General features: G+C 43.4%; 1 protein-coding gene across 3 annotated transcripts in view; it reads left to right on the top strand.

The window, feature by feature from the left end:
* Positions 1 to 16,050, top strand: part of SLC18B1 (solute carrier family 18 member B1) — a 130,526-nt gene that overhangs the window by 80,731 nt on the left and 33,745 nt on the right. For all 3 annotated transcript variants that reach the window (XM_073671265.1, XM_073671264.1, XM_073671263.1), the window contains 2 exons: positions 10,949 to 11,044; positions 12,370 to 12,444. In XM_073671265.1, the coding sequence (XP_073527366.1) occupies positions 10,949 to 11,044; positions 12,370 to 12,444 (171 nt within the window). The remainder of the gene's footprint in view (positions 1 to 10,948; positions 11,045 to 12,369; positions 12,445 to 16,050) is intronic.

The following is a 16,050-nucleotide window of genomic DNA, read 5'->3' as shown; positions in this document are numbered from 1 at the left end:
CACAAAAACGTTTTTCATCCCTTAATTTTGCATTATCATAAGGGTAATAGGATAAATTGCACCATGAAATTTGTTGTGCAATTTCTCCTGAACACGCCGATACCCCATATGTGGAGGCAATTTACTGTTTGGGCACATGGCAGGGTTTGAAAGGGAAGGAGCGCCATTTGACTTTTTGAATGTAAAATTTGTTGGAATAATTAGCAGACGCCATGTTGCGTTTGGAGAGCTCCTGATGTCCCTAAACAGTGGAAACCCCCCACAAGTGACACCATTTTGGAAACTAGACCCCTTAGGGAACTTATCTAGATGTGTGGTGAGCACCTTGAACCCCAAGGTGCTTCACAGAAGTTTATAATATTGAGCTGTAAAAATAAAATTTTCACATTTTTCCCACAAAACCGTTTTTCATCCCTTAATTTTGCATTATCATAAGGGTAATAGGATAAATTGCACCATGAAATTTGTTGTGCAATTTCTCCTGAACACGCTGATACCCCATATGTGGAGGCAAATTACTGTTTGGGCGCATGGCAGGGTTTGAAAGGGAAGGAGCGCCATTTGACTTTTTGAATGTAAAATTTGTTTGAATAATTAGCAGACGCCATGTCGCATTTGGGGAGCCCCTAATGTGCCTAAACAGTGGAAACCCCCCACAAGTGCCACCATTTTGGAAACTAGACCCCTTAGGGAACTTATCTAGATGTGTGGTGAGCACCTTGCACCCCCAGCTGCTTCACAGAAGTTTATAATATTGAGCCGTAAAAATAAAATTTTCACATTTTTCCCATAAAAAATGTTTTTCATTCCCTAATTTTGCATTATCATAAGGGTAACAGGATAAATTGCACCATGAAATTTGTTGTGCAATTTCTCCTGAGTACGCCGATACCCCATATGTGGGGGAAAACCACTGCTTTGGTGTACGGCAGGGTTCGGAAGAGAAAGGAGCGCTATGTTGGCTGGGATAGGCAGCAGACACCATGTCACATTTGAAGAGTCGCTGACATGCCAAAACAGCAGAAACCCCCACAAGTGACCCTATTTTGCAAACTACACCTCTCAAGGAATTCATCTAGGGAAGTAGTGAGTATTTTTTAATTTTTAAATTTATACCATTGGGCAGTGAAAAAAGCATAATTATATTTTTACCACAAAAAAATGTTTTACCCTCAGATTTTACATTTTCACACAGGGCAATGGGTAAAAATGGTGCCGAAATGTGTCACACAATTTCTTCTAAAAGTGGCAATACCCCATATGTGGCTGTATCGTACCGCTCAGCCGTACGGCGAGATCTGGGGGGGACGGAGCGCTATTTGACAATTGGAGAACAAATTATTGTAGAATAGGCATTTGGATTTGGGAGCACGAAATTTTCTGAATTTCTTTAGGGGGGCAAGGGTCATTTTGCTTTTCCAGAGCCTTTCTGCTACCAGTAACTTGGAAGTCCCTTATATTTTTAACAGATGACGGACCTGAGTGGGGACTAGCTTTTTTTGAGGACTGAGTTGAAGCTTTTATTGGGAACATTTTACGTAACATTTATCCGGCGCTCTAGGCTGAGCACTTACATCGGGGTTTCCATCTAAATTTCCAAGTGATGTAATTCAGATGAAACCCCTGCAGGATCCATTCACTATAATGAGGCAGCAGAGTTACTCTGGACTCCGTCTGGCCTCTGTTTAGCGGTGTCCTTTTTTTCAGAAGTGCACAAAACTGTGGCCAACCGCACTTTTATGCACGCCTAAAACAAATGACACCGTGGGATCCCAGGCTAGACGGCGTCCACAGTGGCCTATATCTGCCTCATTACAGGGAATCTTCCATCATGGGTTCCGGCTGAATCACGTATTTCAGAGATTTACACGGAAACTCTGGTGTAAGTGCTCAGCGCAGAGCACAGGATAAATGTGAGCAGAGCCTTACTGGGATCTTTGGGAGACATAATAAACAAATCAGTAGCAGGTGAAGAATTGGTTTTATTTATTTTTTACGCCGTTCCTCGTGCGGTATAAGTGATGAGATTACTTTATTCTTTGGGTCGGTGCGATTACAGAGATACCAGATTTATATCGGGTTTTTATGACTGACAGCTGTCACACACTAAAATACGCTTTTTTTGCAAAATCTAGTTTTTGCATCACCATATTTTGAGAGCTATAATTTTTCCATATTTCGGCCGACAGAGTCATGTGATGGCTTGTTTTTTGCGGGACGAGTTGACATTTTTATTGGTACCATTTTTGGGAACGTGACATTTTTTGATCGCTTTCTATTCTGTTTTTTGGGAGGTAAAATTAACAAAAACAAACAATTCAGGAATAGTTTTTTGAGTTTTTTTTTTATGCCGTTCTGCGTGTGGTAAAAGTGATCAGGCAGCGTTATTCTTGGGGTAAGTACGTTTATAGCGATACTACACTTACTGTATTTTTTTATGTTTTGGCGCTTTTACACAATAAAACAATTTTATAGAAAAAAAAATTTTTTTTGCATTGCTTTATTCTGAGCGCTATAACTTTTTTATTTTTTGGCTGATGGAGCTGTATGGCAGCTTTTTTTTTGTGGAACAAGATGACGTTTTCAGCGGTACCATTTTTATTTCTATTTTGTTTTTTGATCGCATTTTTTTCCACTTTTTGTTTGGCGATATGATGAAAAGCATATTTTTTTGCTCCGTTTTTTATTTATTTTTATTATGGTGTGCACAGAAGGAGTTAATTAGTGAGACAGTTTTATAGCTCTGGTTGTTTCGGACGCGGCGATACCAAATATGTGTACTTTTTTTGGTTTTGTAAAAATATACGGATTTATTGGTTTAATATTTTATTTATTTATTTTTATTTATTTTGTGATTTTTTTTTTTTAATAGTTTAAAAACTTTTTTTTTACTTTTTTTTTACATTTTTACTTAGTCCCTGTATGGGACATTAATTTTTATTTTTCTGATCACTGATCTCATGTAATGTAATAGACATATATTACATTACATGAGATCTTCCCTGACTGTTTCAGTCAGTCTCCTTTCTGGCTCAGCTTGCAGGCTGAGCCAGACAGGACACCATATATGGCAGAGCTGGAGGCGGTCATGTGACCTCCAGCTGCCATAGCAACCCCAGGTCCTGGAAGGAAACGGAGGTCTTCGGAGAGGTAAGACGACCCCCTCTCCTCCTGCTGTCTCCTATATGCCGCGATCACTATAGATCACAGCATATAGAAGACAGCAAGGGGTTAACATCACTGGGACCTGATCTAATCAGGTCCCGATGATGTTCCCTGTCAGAGCTAACGCTCTGCACCGGAATCGCAGCGCTTGCAGGACCCTGGGGGTCCTGAGCGCTGCGAGACCACCCACCGTTTTTAAACGTCGGCGCTGCACAGAACCCGGCAAGCGCCGACGTTTATCTACAGTGGGCGGTCGGGAACCGGTTAAACAAACATATACTGTATAACTAGAGATGGGTGGATTAATCTGCGGCGAATCTGCCTTGAGTCAAATTTCCTGAACTCCCCAAGTCCCAGCATATTCAAACAATTTGCAATTTGATTTGCGTGGATTGGAAATAAAAAAAAAAAAAAAAAAAAAAAAAAAAATTAATAAATAATGGCCAGTACCATTTCACATATTGCTGAAGAGGGTGAGAGGGTTCACATGACGTCAGGCACAAATGCTCACGGGCTTCCTCATAATGTCTTACACCTATCACGTCACATAGTCTGATCCAGACAATAAGACGGCACTATCAACATGGGCTATAAAATATGAGGGCAGGGAAAGCAGAGCCATTCCAGTATTTTACAGCCTTACGGATAAGACTTCAGAGCACATAGCTCGGTATTACAGATATGGCATATTAAGGCCTAAATATGAATGTGGTGTACTACTGCAACTGTTAGGCTGTGTGCCCACGATGCGTTTTTTAAGCGTTTCCGCAGCGGCAAAAACGCTGCAGAAACGCTTAAAAAACGCATGGTAGAAGGTCTGCCATGTCCCCCAATGATAATCCGCATGTGCTGTGCTGCGGAAATTTCATTATCATTGCAGAAAAAACGAAGCACTACCAATTATTTTGCGGAAGCGCTGCGTTTTCGCCACCATTGACTTGCATTAGAACGCGCCAATTCCGCAAGACTGCATCTATACTTGCGTAATTGGCGCTTTCTAATGTGCGGATGGTACCCGGGTGTGGAGGACAGGAGATTCTCCTCCACACCCAGATACCCTAAAAGCTGTAAAAAAAAAAGAATAAAATTAAAAATAAAGATTATATTCACCTTCCGACGTCCCCCGGACTCCTTCCCTGTGCTTGCCGATAGATCGCGCAGGACTGAAGGACCTGCGGTGACGTCACAGTCATGTGACGGCAGGTCCTTCAGTACAGCGTACCGCGATCTCCCGGCAGCCATCGGAAAGGTAAGCATAGGTTTATTCTCTCGGATCACACTATATAAATCCATGCTGTTTGCATGGATTTATATAGTGTGACCAAGTTGACAAGCACTTTACAAGTGATACTAAAGTCGCTTGGAAAGCGCTTGTCAACCCGCATGCGGAAATGCATGTGAAGAATGCTTAATTTCCGCATGTCTCTGGCAGGAAAACGCATGTACAATCCGCATGCGTTTTTTTCTGCCAGGGAGATGCAGAAACGCTCAGGAAAAAATCCTGAGCATTTCTGCATTGTGGGCACATAGCCTTAGACTACAACACACATTTTCAATGTTTTTTGTGTGAATAATAATGCAAATATTCAAGTGATTGGGAGGTGCTGGATCTGCAGAGTCACTCAGTATCTTCTGCTGGCACCATCCCTTCATAAACACCAGTAGGGCATCTTCTCCAAAAATATAATTTTTAGACCATTTTTACAATTAAAGTTGCTTAAAAAGTTTGTTACTGCATTGTTGATGGCTTCTTCATGATTGGGCGATTTTTCAGTTCTCCTTTTTTTTGTCCCCTTTTTCCAAAAGTCATAATGTTTTTATTTTTCCAATCACATAACCGTATGAGGGCTTGTGTTTTGAGGGACAAATTGGACTTTTAAATGAAGCCATTCATTTTATCATGTGAGGAAAAGGAATACGGTAAAATTGATTTGCAATATGATTCTCCATGTCAATACATAATGCAGATACCAGACATGTATAGTTCTGTCTGTTTTTTTCATTTCAGTGGTGAAAATAATTCGGAAAGTTATAAAAAAATTAAAATAAAATTTTGCTTGTGTTGCCATTTTTCGAGATCCATAACGTTTTTAATTTTTCGGAATAAGGGGCTATGTGAGGGCATATTTTTTTGAGCCCTGAGCTAACGTTTCTCCTGATACAATGTTGGGGTCGATATGATGCTTTGATCGTCTCATTGCATTTTATTGCTTTTCAATTTTCTTTTTTCTCGTTATGCCATTTACCGATTGGATTACTTTAGTTTATATTTTCATAGATCAGACTTTTACAAATGCAGCGATACCAAATGTGTATTTTTTTAATTTTTATTTTTAATGGAGCAAAAGAGGGGTGATTTGAACTGTTTTTTTTTTCATTTTTTTTTTACTGTAGTTAGTGGTTCCCTTAAAGGACTTAAAACTGCGATCGTCTAATCGCTTGTACTATACATAGTATTGCATCAGCACTGCTAAGCATACTGAAAATCATTACTATGAATGCCAGCTACCGACTGGCTTTCACAGGAGAATTGTCAAGACAACCACGGAGGTCTTCAGCAGACCCCTGGCTGCAATGGTAACCCATTAATGTGTTGATATGTGTGGGAAATTACATGCCCGTTCACCGGCCTGTACTAAATAACACTATCAGAGATTTACAGCAGCATTTAACAGGTTAACAGCCATGAGTGACTGTTGGAGGCACCTGATGGCTGATCTAAATCAGCTATCATCTGCTGGGGAAGATGCGAACCCACATCAAAAGTAGGGACATGGCATATCATGTAGGGGTTAGATAGACAGTACCTTCTGTTACCATCTCTTTTTTTCCTTGCCGGATAGGTTGAGATCACTTGAACATTACGTGGGAGGGTTAGTACACACGGTCAGCGGACCACCGCAGCACATCTCTGATGATGTCGAAACACAGGATCCAACTGATGCATTGGTCTGCAGTGTGGAGAACGGCAAGGAGGGCAGGGGTGAGGAAGTGGGTGGAAGATGATGCAGGGGATGCTGAGGTCCTAGACCCCACATGAAGTGGCCACCCTGCCCCAGCTGCGCAGCAAAAGAGGGAGCAGGGTGTAAAAGCACAGCGGCCAGCCCCTAGCCCAGTACACCATGTACTAGTGCCCACCGGGCCAACGAACTGAGCACACTAAAGCTAGCTCAAAGGAGCTCCCTGGTGTGGCATTTCTTCAGGCAATGTGATGACAATAAGAGACTGGTGGTTTGCTTGTTGTGCAGTCAGAGCCTAAAGCGCGGCATAAATGTTCTGAACCTGAGCACCACCTGCATGATGAGGCATCTGACTTCAAAGCACGAGCTGCAGTGAAGTACACACCTGAAAAAAAAGGAAAGATTTGAGGCTCCTCCTGCTCCCTCTTCTGCTGCATTCTCTGCCTCTTTCTCCTGCTCCCAATCAACACGGCCACCTGTCTCACCGCAAAGACAGAATGTGACAGCACACCACCACCAGTAGTGTCACCGAGCATCTCCACACCATCCCATAGAAGTGTTCAGCTGTCCATACCCCAAACCCCTGAGAAAAAGCGAAAGTACACCCCTACCCACCCACGAGCCGTGGTCCAGATTGACAGCATTTCAAAATTCCTGACATATGAAATGTTGCCATTCCGGCTGAAATAAAAGTTTAAAAAACTGATGTCAGTGGCTGTCCCACAGTACGTGCTTCCGCCGCCACCACTTTTCCTGGAGCTGTAGACGGGGATCAAACAACAAACCGATGAGTGGTTGGTGCCGCTGAACCTCTTGCCCGGCCTGGTGGTGTGCCATAACGGGCAAAATCTCGTAGCTGCTCTGGTCTTTGCCGGTTTGATGCACATCCCTTGCCTGGTGCATGTGCTGAATTTGGTGATGTAGAGCTTCCTTAAAAATTACCCCGATAAGTCAGAACTGCTGCTGAAAGTTCTGGCCATCTGTGCACTCTTTTGGCATGCTCACCCTGCTGCTGCTTGCCTGTCTGTGCTCCAGCGTCACTTCTGCCTTCCCACTCACCGACTCATATGCAACATACTAATGAGGTGCAACTTCACCTTGCATATGCTAGAGAGACTGTGCGAGCAGCAGCACGCAATAGTGGAGTTTCAGCTGAAACACGCATGGGTGAGCCGCTATGCAGAACAACACCACTTCACTACCAACTAGTGGGCCACCAGGCGGGACGTGTGTGCAGTGTTGCACTGCTTTGAGTACTCCACTACATGGCCAGTGCTGATGATGCCATCTTCAGCGTTACTATCTTACTTCTAGGACTGCTTGAAAAAACGTTTCAGGTGATGAAGCATGAGGTGGTGGCACAGGAGGAGGAAGAGGAGGAACAGGGAGCAGTTACATCATTATCAGGCCAGTCGTCCACACATGGCTCGGAGGGTGGGTTCCTGTACCAACAGCAGCTAGGTACACAATTGTTCAGCTAGTTCACAGCTTTGAATAACCGTGTTCACAGCAGGGTGACACTCAGAACAGCTCACTGGCATCACTGGAGCTTGGCTGTGGGGATACAGAGTACCTAGACGATACACCTCCCACCAAGGACAGCTTGTCGTTGCCTCTGGGCAGGCTGGCACACATGAGCCAATACATGCTGCTGTTGTGCGTGCGCAATGACTGCCGAGTTGCCAGGACTGTTACCAGTGCTGATTACTGGGTGGCCAGTCTGCAGGATCCCCTTTACAAGGACAATGTACCATCCTTACTTCTGTCACTCGAGAGGGATCGGAAAATGTGGGAATACAAGCGCACGCTGGTAGACTCACTACTGATGACATTCCTACCTGACAGCGGGGGCTCAGTGGAAGAGCAATGCAGAGGAGCAGGGAGTCGCCAACGCAGCTGGGGCACCTGTACCACCTCGGAACAGAGAGCTAGCCTGGCCAAAATGTGGAAAACCTTCCTCATTACACCACAACATCCGGCACCACCATCTGATATGGTCCGTATTAGCAGGAGGCAGCGTTTCAACAATATGGTGGAAGAGTATGTGTCAACACGTCTCCACATATTCGGTGATGGGTCTGTCCCATTTAATTTCTGGGCCTCCAAATTGGACACATGGCCTGTGAGCTTGCACTTTATGCCTTGGAGGTGCTGGCCTGCCCTGTGACAAGTGTAATGTCAGAACGTGTGTTTAGCATGGCAGGGGGTGTGATAAGACAGATGCATCCACCTGTCCACAGCCAACGTGAGCAAGCTCACATTCAGGACTTGTCCATATGTTTTGGCTGACTACAGAAGTAGACCAGCTGCACCCATCCATTGTTATACTCCACCGCAGTTTGTTTATTCTGTTTGTCATTCCCAATGCTTTGGGACTTCCTCAAATTAAAAAACAAAAAAATAAGCAAAAACAGTGGATGCTACCTCCTCCTCCACCTGTTCTACCTACCTCCTTCCACCTCCTCCTCCACTTGGACCTCAGTTTCCTGGTTCAAGATTGTTATTTTTTTTTTAATTTTTTTTTATTCTATGTTATTTCAAGTCCTTTCCCTAAAAAAATCCAAATTAAAAAAATCAGAAGAACAGTGTTGGCTATCTCCTCCTACGCCTCTTCCATCTACGTCGCCACGTCCACCTCTAAATACTTCTCCACTTGGATGTCCTCCTCCTGGTTCAAGATTGTTTTTTTGTTATTCTCTTTCTTTAAAGAGGTTGTCCACTACTTTTTGATTGATGACCTATCCTTGGGATTGGTCATCAATGTCTGATTGCACGGGGTCCAACACCCATCAATCCCTGCCGAAAAGCTGTTATTGGTGGCAGTGGCCACCGGCTGGAAGTACTCACTTTGGAGCTGGTCGCCTTCTGATAGTGGCCACCGTGGGGTATTACACATCCACCTCCTATTGATTTGAATAGAAGATAGATGTTCAGTAGTGATGAGCGAGTATGTTTTGCTAACCCTTTCGCCGAGTATGCTCGGCCGAGCACCGAGTATTTATAGCTGCTCGATGATATGTTTGAATCACTCCCGTGTGCATGATTTGCGACTTTTTGACAGCTTTGATACATATGAGGAATGTCTGCTTCTTACACATTCCTCACATGTATTAAAACTGACAAACTGTCGCAAATCATGCACACGGGAGTATTCAAACATATCACCGAGCACGCTATAAATACTCGGTGCTCGGCCGAGTATACTCGGCGAAAGGGTTAGCAAAACATACTCGCTCATCACTAACGTTCAGTTCCCTGCCTCGGCCACTACCAGAAGACGGCCAGCTCCGCTAGTGAGTACTTACTAGTGAGTACTTGCGGCCACCAACACAGATATCAGCTGATCGGCGGGGGTTCCAGGTGTCGAACCCCGGCCGATCAGACAAAAGTTAGGTCATCAATCAAAAAGCAGTGGACAACCTCTTTACGTCATTTTCCTATCCACATTTGTTTTTAGGGCAATTGTCCTGCTCTTACCCCCATTTTGCTTACTTTTTCAGCCCCCTAGCCCTTACTACGACCATTTTACACATTTTACAGTACCAAAGTTTGGGTACCCATTGGCCTCTATGGAGTTCAGAGACAAGTTCTGGTTCCCAAACCGAACTTTGGACTACATTTTGACCGAACTCGAACATCCACGGGTCCGCTCATCCCTAGTGATAACATTTCACAGCGTCACCATAAAAAGGTGATGCTGTAGAATTAAATAACAACTGTAGTTTCAACAAACATTGCATAAATCCATAGTACAAGCGATTGTAAAAAACTTTGTAGTAGATGTCATGAAAGAAATCTGCTTCTTTTTGACCCTCATTCATTAAGGGTTTAATAAAGATGTCTGTTTATTATTGAGAGCTAGCGTCTTTAGAGTGTATTCACATTTGTCTTGTGTGGCAAACGCTGTTTGTTTTTTTTGATCGTGGAAAATTAATTGCTTGGGTTAAATAAAAATATTCCAAAGATGAATGCATAAGGATGAGCTTTTGATACTGGCTTTAGAAGACCTGAAACACTGGGTAAATATATATATATATATTGTAACACACATTGAAGTAGAAATGGCTTAGACAGTTACTAATTGCTAAATTAACTTTAACTTTTTATATTGTTTTCTTCCTAAAGAAAGTTTTGAATTTTGGCAACATAATATACTACTAGTTTACCAATCTTAACCAGACTATAGAGCTAGAAGCAGGTAGAATTAAATGATTAAAGGGGATGTTCACTTCACTAAAATCTTGCTCCCAGGGTGTAGTATGTTATAATCAAAAATTTAACAAACTACACTGTTCTCACCATCCCCATGTCCATTGCTGAATCTCTGACACTGCTCCTGGTGACCAGTATTGGCTGCAGTGCTGACATCACATCAACAGTGCGGCAGTCAATTGGTGAGCTGAGCTCTGCCTGTGTAGATGGGATGATCCCTCAGAAGTGCTGCACGCACTGATTGGCTGTCAATATGTCACTGGTGCTGCAGCCAATACCTGACAACAAGAGCAGTGCCAGAGACTCAGAGCTGGCCTGGGGATGATGAGTATAGCACTTTTTTTTTTTTTAATAACAAACTCCACCAGGGAAGCAAAATTTTCTGAAATAGGCAACCCTTTCAAGCGATAATTGCACCATGGTAATGGTTAAATTTCTTGGTGAATCCTCTGCATTTCTGCACTGCTTGCACTAGGTGGTGATGTACCATTTTTAGCTAAGGATGGTATAGCCTGACAAGCTATTCTATGAACTTGTTTTTCAAAATGTAATATTTTGGGTAGTGTTGTAATGATATAAATTGTATGTTTGTTTTTTGCTGTCTTTTTCAGTAAACTCTGGCTGTTTGTCTTTGTACTGGTTTTGGATGGATTTTTTATAGGTCTTTCTGGCATAACAGTTTTTCCAGAAATGCTCAGTACAGCATAGTAAGTATACTGTATAGTTGTAGAACATTTTTAATATAATATCCTAGTTGAATCATTGCTGTGGTTATGAAATCAAAGAATATTAGTAAATCTCATTATTTTTTAATTAAAAAAAAAAGTTAAGGGTGTTGTCCAGGACTAAGATATTGATGAGCAATCATTAAGATAGGTCATCAGTATGAGATTTTTAGGAGTCAAGCACCCTCACTGGTCATCTGTTAGCAGGTTTCATGGCCACCAGAAGTACACAGTTTATGGAGTACGGAGCTTTGAATACTATTCAGTGTATGACCGTGGGTAATGCACTTGAGTAGGAGCTAAACTGTAGTACCGTGTAGCAGAAGTAACAGCAACCAGACATTTTTGGGGAAAAACATAGTTTACTTGGGACATACAAGAACTATACAAATCCTCAACGAAGAAGAAAAACAAGACTTATCCTAAGATGGCTGCTATACTAGAGAGTAACAGTTTAAACAAGAAAAACAGATACACTACATATTATTAAGCATCAACAGATACAACAGCTGACACTGCAATGTAACTCCTCCAAAGTATAATACGTCTGTAGCTTGTTGCATGTATTTCAACAAGCTATTTGGTCTACTCTCTGGCCGTCAAATCCTCCAATGATCTGATATTGACCTAACAGAAGAATAAGTCATCAATATCTTAGTATATCTCTCACTTATCTGCTGTATTTGGACATTGGGGACCATTTAAAAGGAATATTTTAAGATTTGTAAATAAATATTGATAGGCATATAGAAATAGATGTATTTCCTTTTATATATCATACTGGTTAGACTAACTTACACCATGCTAGTTTGCCGAATGCATCTTCATAACCAGAAACCTTCTCTTGATGAAGCTGGGGAAACACACTGACTTTGGCTGTGATACAGATTTGATAGGTGTCACTGCTACATCACAGCTCAGTATAAATAATTGGGATTTGTATTCTGACCCCAAAGATACTGCTACAGCAATGAGCAATTCACCAAAAGTCCAACTGTGTTGTCTTTTTTGCGACTTGCTTGTCGCAGTATTCTTGTGGAGCATGATGTGACCCCATTCACTGGTATTGCATTGCTATGTATCAGCGACACCTAGCAAACTTATGTGTCGTAGCCAAAGTCAGCACGTAGCCCCAGCATAAAGATGCATATAATACATTAGATATGTAAGACATCAACTTAAAAGCCTTTACTTAGTCCCTTTATGCCTTTTCCATTTCTGGTTTTGACTTTTTTGTTCCAACTGGATCATTTTTTTTTTTTTGCGATACAACTGTTTTGAACCATTCAAATCTTATTTGCTTCCAGTGAGAATGGCTTTGAAGAATGCCTCAGCACTTTGGGCTTGATATCTGGACTATTCAACGCAATGTGGTCTACAGGGTATGTGCTTCTCTATCATCCGTAGTTATATTGATACTACCAATTTTTGCTAATGTGATTGATTATACGATCCCATTTAACAGTCAAAAGAAATACCGCACATTTTTTTGTGATCCAAGGGCCACATTGTCCGATTCTACCAATCCTAAAAGTCACAATAAAACTTAAAAACTTTATAGAGGTTTTGAGTCTGAGACACATTTGGTATATTAACAACGAAATATATATATTTCTTAGAATTGGTTGTCCCAGGAATTTATACCCCATCCATAGTGATTACAGGGGAGTAGAGCAAGAGATGAGGTGATCATACATGGTCATTTCCATAATATTTTAGGGGGATTAGGGAAACAAATATATGTTTCACAACTCAAATAAACTCTATTACAGTGAGCTGTATACATGAACAGCCATCTAGTAGTCTCTTCTCTGGAGTATATCATGTGCATAAAGGGAGAAGGCTATCAATTAGAAGTGCTAGAGTTTATCCAAAACTATAGCACACAGACACCTAACAGACAAAACAGTGAAACTAGGATGATACTTCACAACAGAAGAGTTACTGGTTTGCTACATCACCCCTAGAAGTTAATTTAAAATATAGGGAAAACTGTGTGGCAAGATAACTTCTAAGAGTTCTATTTCTTTTCACTCCTTTTTGTCTTTTTTTTTTATGATGGCAGCCTCTTTTTGTCTCCAATGTGTGGAAATCAATCTGTGACGTCTGGAGGAAAGAAGGTTTAATCATAATCACAGACGGGGATTCTTTACTGTAAGAGCAGTGAGACTATGGAACTCTCTGCCGCATGATGTTGTAATGAGTGATTCACTGTTAAAATTTAAGAAGGGCATGGATGCCTTTCTTGAAAAGTATATTATTACAGGTTATAAATACTAGATTCCTTGATAGGGCGTTGATCCAGGGAGCTAGTCTGATTGTCGTATGGAGTCGGGAAGGAATTTTTTTCCCCAATGTGGAGCTTAGTGTTTGCCACATGGTTTTTTTTTGCCTTCCTCTGGATCAACAAGTTAGGCTATTGGTTGAACTAGATGGACTTAGTCTTCCTTCAACCTTAAAAACTATGTTACTATGTTACCAGTTTTTCTTATTCTAGTATTCACCTGTACTCACCACTTGATCGTCGAGCGCGTGCCCTCTTCCCTGCTTCGTGTGCGCGCCGTGCCCCTGCGTCTCTATACTGGCTCGGGCTTGCTGGGAGTCCTTGTGCCTCCTGGTATGCTTGGACTGGCTTGGACTGGCGGGCGCTTCGCGATTGTGGTGATCTGGGCATGCGCCGGTGGTGCGCTTTCGTTGATGAGATAGGACCATGTGATCAGATCACATGATATAAAGGTCCTACAGATGGAATTTATTTACCTCTCCTTGAGAAAGCGTGTGGTTAACACGCAAAACTCGCGTAGGGGTGCCGCACTCTCTGCTGGTGCAATTCTTTTGGTACGCTTCTACTATGGATTGTATGATACAGGACTGATCTTATGCTTACCAATTCCCACCTATCCCCTTTCTTAATACCATACTTTGGTTATTTACATATTGCAGGGGCTTTTTCCACCCCAGTTCTTTTGCTTACTGCCACTTTGCCGGTTCTGTCTTCATTTGCATGATTGTTGTTTTTTTTTTAATCTGTATTTAATAAAATTTATATTTTTTATATGCACTCCCTTTTTCTCCTTTTCATTTAAGTGTATATTCAGGAGTGTTTTTCACTTCTTAACATGCACAAATGATCTATGATGATCTAATTTTTTGTACATAGTTATGCTGACGGGATTTGTATTAAAAACTTCTAAGAGTAGCAGCCACGTAGTACACAGTAAAGTAGTGTCATTTTGACTGTTGGGGTGCACAAAATGGCATGCTAATTCGTAAGTGACTTTTGGCTTCTATTAATGTAGTCATTAAATGGAACCTGACATGATAATTGTAACATCCCTGGCGGCGTGCTGGCATGGCTTACCAAATCGCACCTTGCAAGACCGCCAACTTGCCTATCAGTCCAAGCTGCACACTTTGCTCCAGTACTTGCTGTGTGCATGTCTCTTGTCTGATTGCTTAGGGCGGCGGCACGGTTACTGCCTGATTCTTAAAGTTACAGTGTGCGCACTCCTAATGCGTCCCCAGCCTATTGCTGTGTGTCACTGGATACTTAAACCCCCTCCACCCAGTAGAAGGTGCCTGAGCAACACTTTCTTTCAGTGTGTTCTGTGCAACTGAGTTGCCAGGTCCTGTCCTGTATCTAGTCTGTTCTGCCACCCTGGGGTCTGTATACCCAGGCTTGTTACTTGTTTCTGTGACTTCTAGTCTGTTTCTGCCACCCTGGGTCTGTATACCCAGGCCCGTTACCTGTATCTGTGACTTCTAGTCTGTTTCCGCCACCCTGGGGGCTGAGTTCCCAGGCTCGTTCCTGTATCTTGTTCCGGGTTCAGTTCCTGTCTGAACTGTGTCCTAGTCCGTTACCTGTTTGTCTCTATGTCCGTACCTTCCCTTTTCCTGCAGTGTCTGAACCTGCACCTAACTCCAACTCATTGTCTCTGTACTTATGTTTGTGAGTTTTGTGTCCACTCGCTACTTCATTGTAAGTACCTTGTGTGTATCTGGTTCTGCTTGTCCCGTTTCCCTGACTCTGTATCTACCTCCTGTGTTCTAGCTATCTTCCCGTGTTTCCCAGTCTGTTCCATGTGAACAGAGCCCTGTCCTGTCTGCCTGCACCTTCTAACCTGCTGTTTCGCTCTGCTCTGCTTGTCCTCCGCACCTGCGGTTTCGCTCTGCTCTGCTTGTCCTCCGCACCTGCGGTTTTGCTCTGCTTGTCCTCTGCACCTGCGGTTTCGCTCTGCTCTGCTTGTCCTCCGCACCTGCGGGTTCGCTCTGCTCTGCTTGTCCTCCGCACCTGCGGGTTCGCTCTGCTCTGCTTGTCCTCCGCACCTGCGGTTTCACTCTGCTCTGCTTGTCCTCCGCACCTGCGGTTTCGCTCTGCTTGTCCTCCCCACCTGCGGTTTCACTCTGCTCTGCTTGTCCTCCCCATCTGCGGTTTCACTCTGCTCTGCTTGTCCTCCCCACCTGCGGTTTCACTCTGCTCTGCTTGTCCTCCCCACCTGCAGTTTCACTCTGCTCTGCTTGTCCTCCCCACCTGCAGTTTCACTCTGCTCTGCTTGTCCTCCCCACCTGAGGTCTCACTCTGCTCTGCTTGTCCTCCGCACCTGCGGTTTCGCTCTGCTCTGCTTGTCCTCCGCACCTGCTGTTTCGCTCTGCTCTGCTTGTCCTCCGCGCCTGCAGTTTCGCTCTGCTCTGCTTGTCCTCCGCGCCTGTGGTTTCGCTCTGCTCTGCTTGTCCTCCGCGCTTGCGGTTTCGCTCTGCTCTGCTTGTCCTCCGCGCCTGCGGTTTCGCTCTGCTCTGCTTGTCCTCCGCGCCTGCGGTTTCGCTCTGCTCTGCTTGTCCACCGCACCTGCTCTTTTGCTCTGCTCTGCTTGTCCTCTGCACCTGCGGTTTCGCTCTGCTCTGCTTGTCCTCCGCACCTGCGGGTTTCGCTCTGCTATGCTCCGCTTGACCTCCGCGCCTGCGGTTCTGCTCTGCTTGTCCTCCACACC

The sequence above is a fragment of the Phyllobates terribilis genome, unplaced genomic scaffold, assembly GCF_046119375.1.
Source record: "Phyllobates terribilis strain yellow unplaced genomic scaffold, ASM4611937v1 Scaffold_3__8_contigs__length_932513732, whole genome shotgun sequence".
In the NCBI taxonomy this organism is placed as follows: Eukaryota; Metazoa; Chordata; class Amphibia; order Anura; family Dendrobatidae; genus Phyllobates; species Phyllobates terribilis.
The sequence above is the reverse complement of the archived record's forward strand: the minus strand, read 5'-3'. Positions and strand labels throughout refer to the sequence as shown.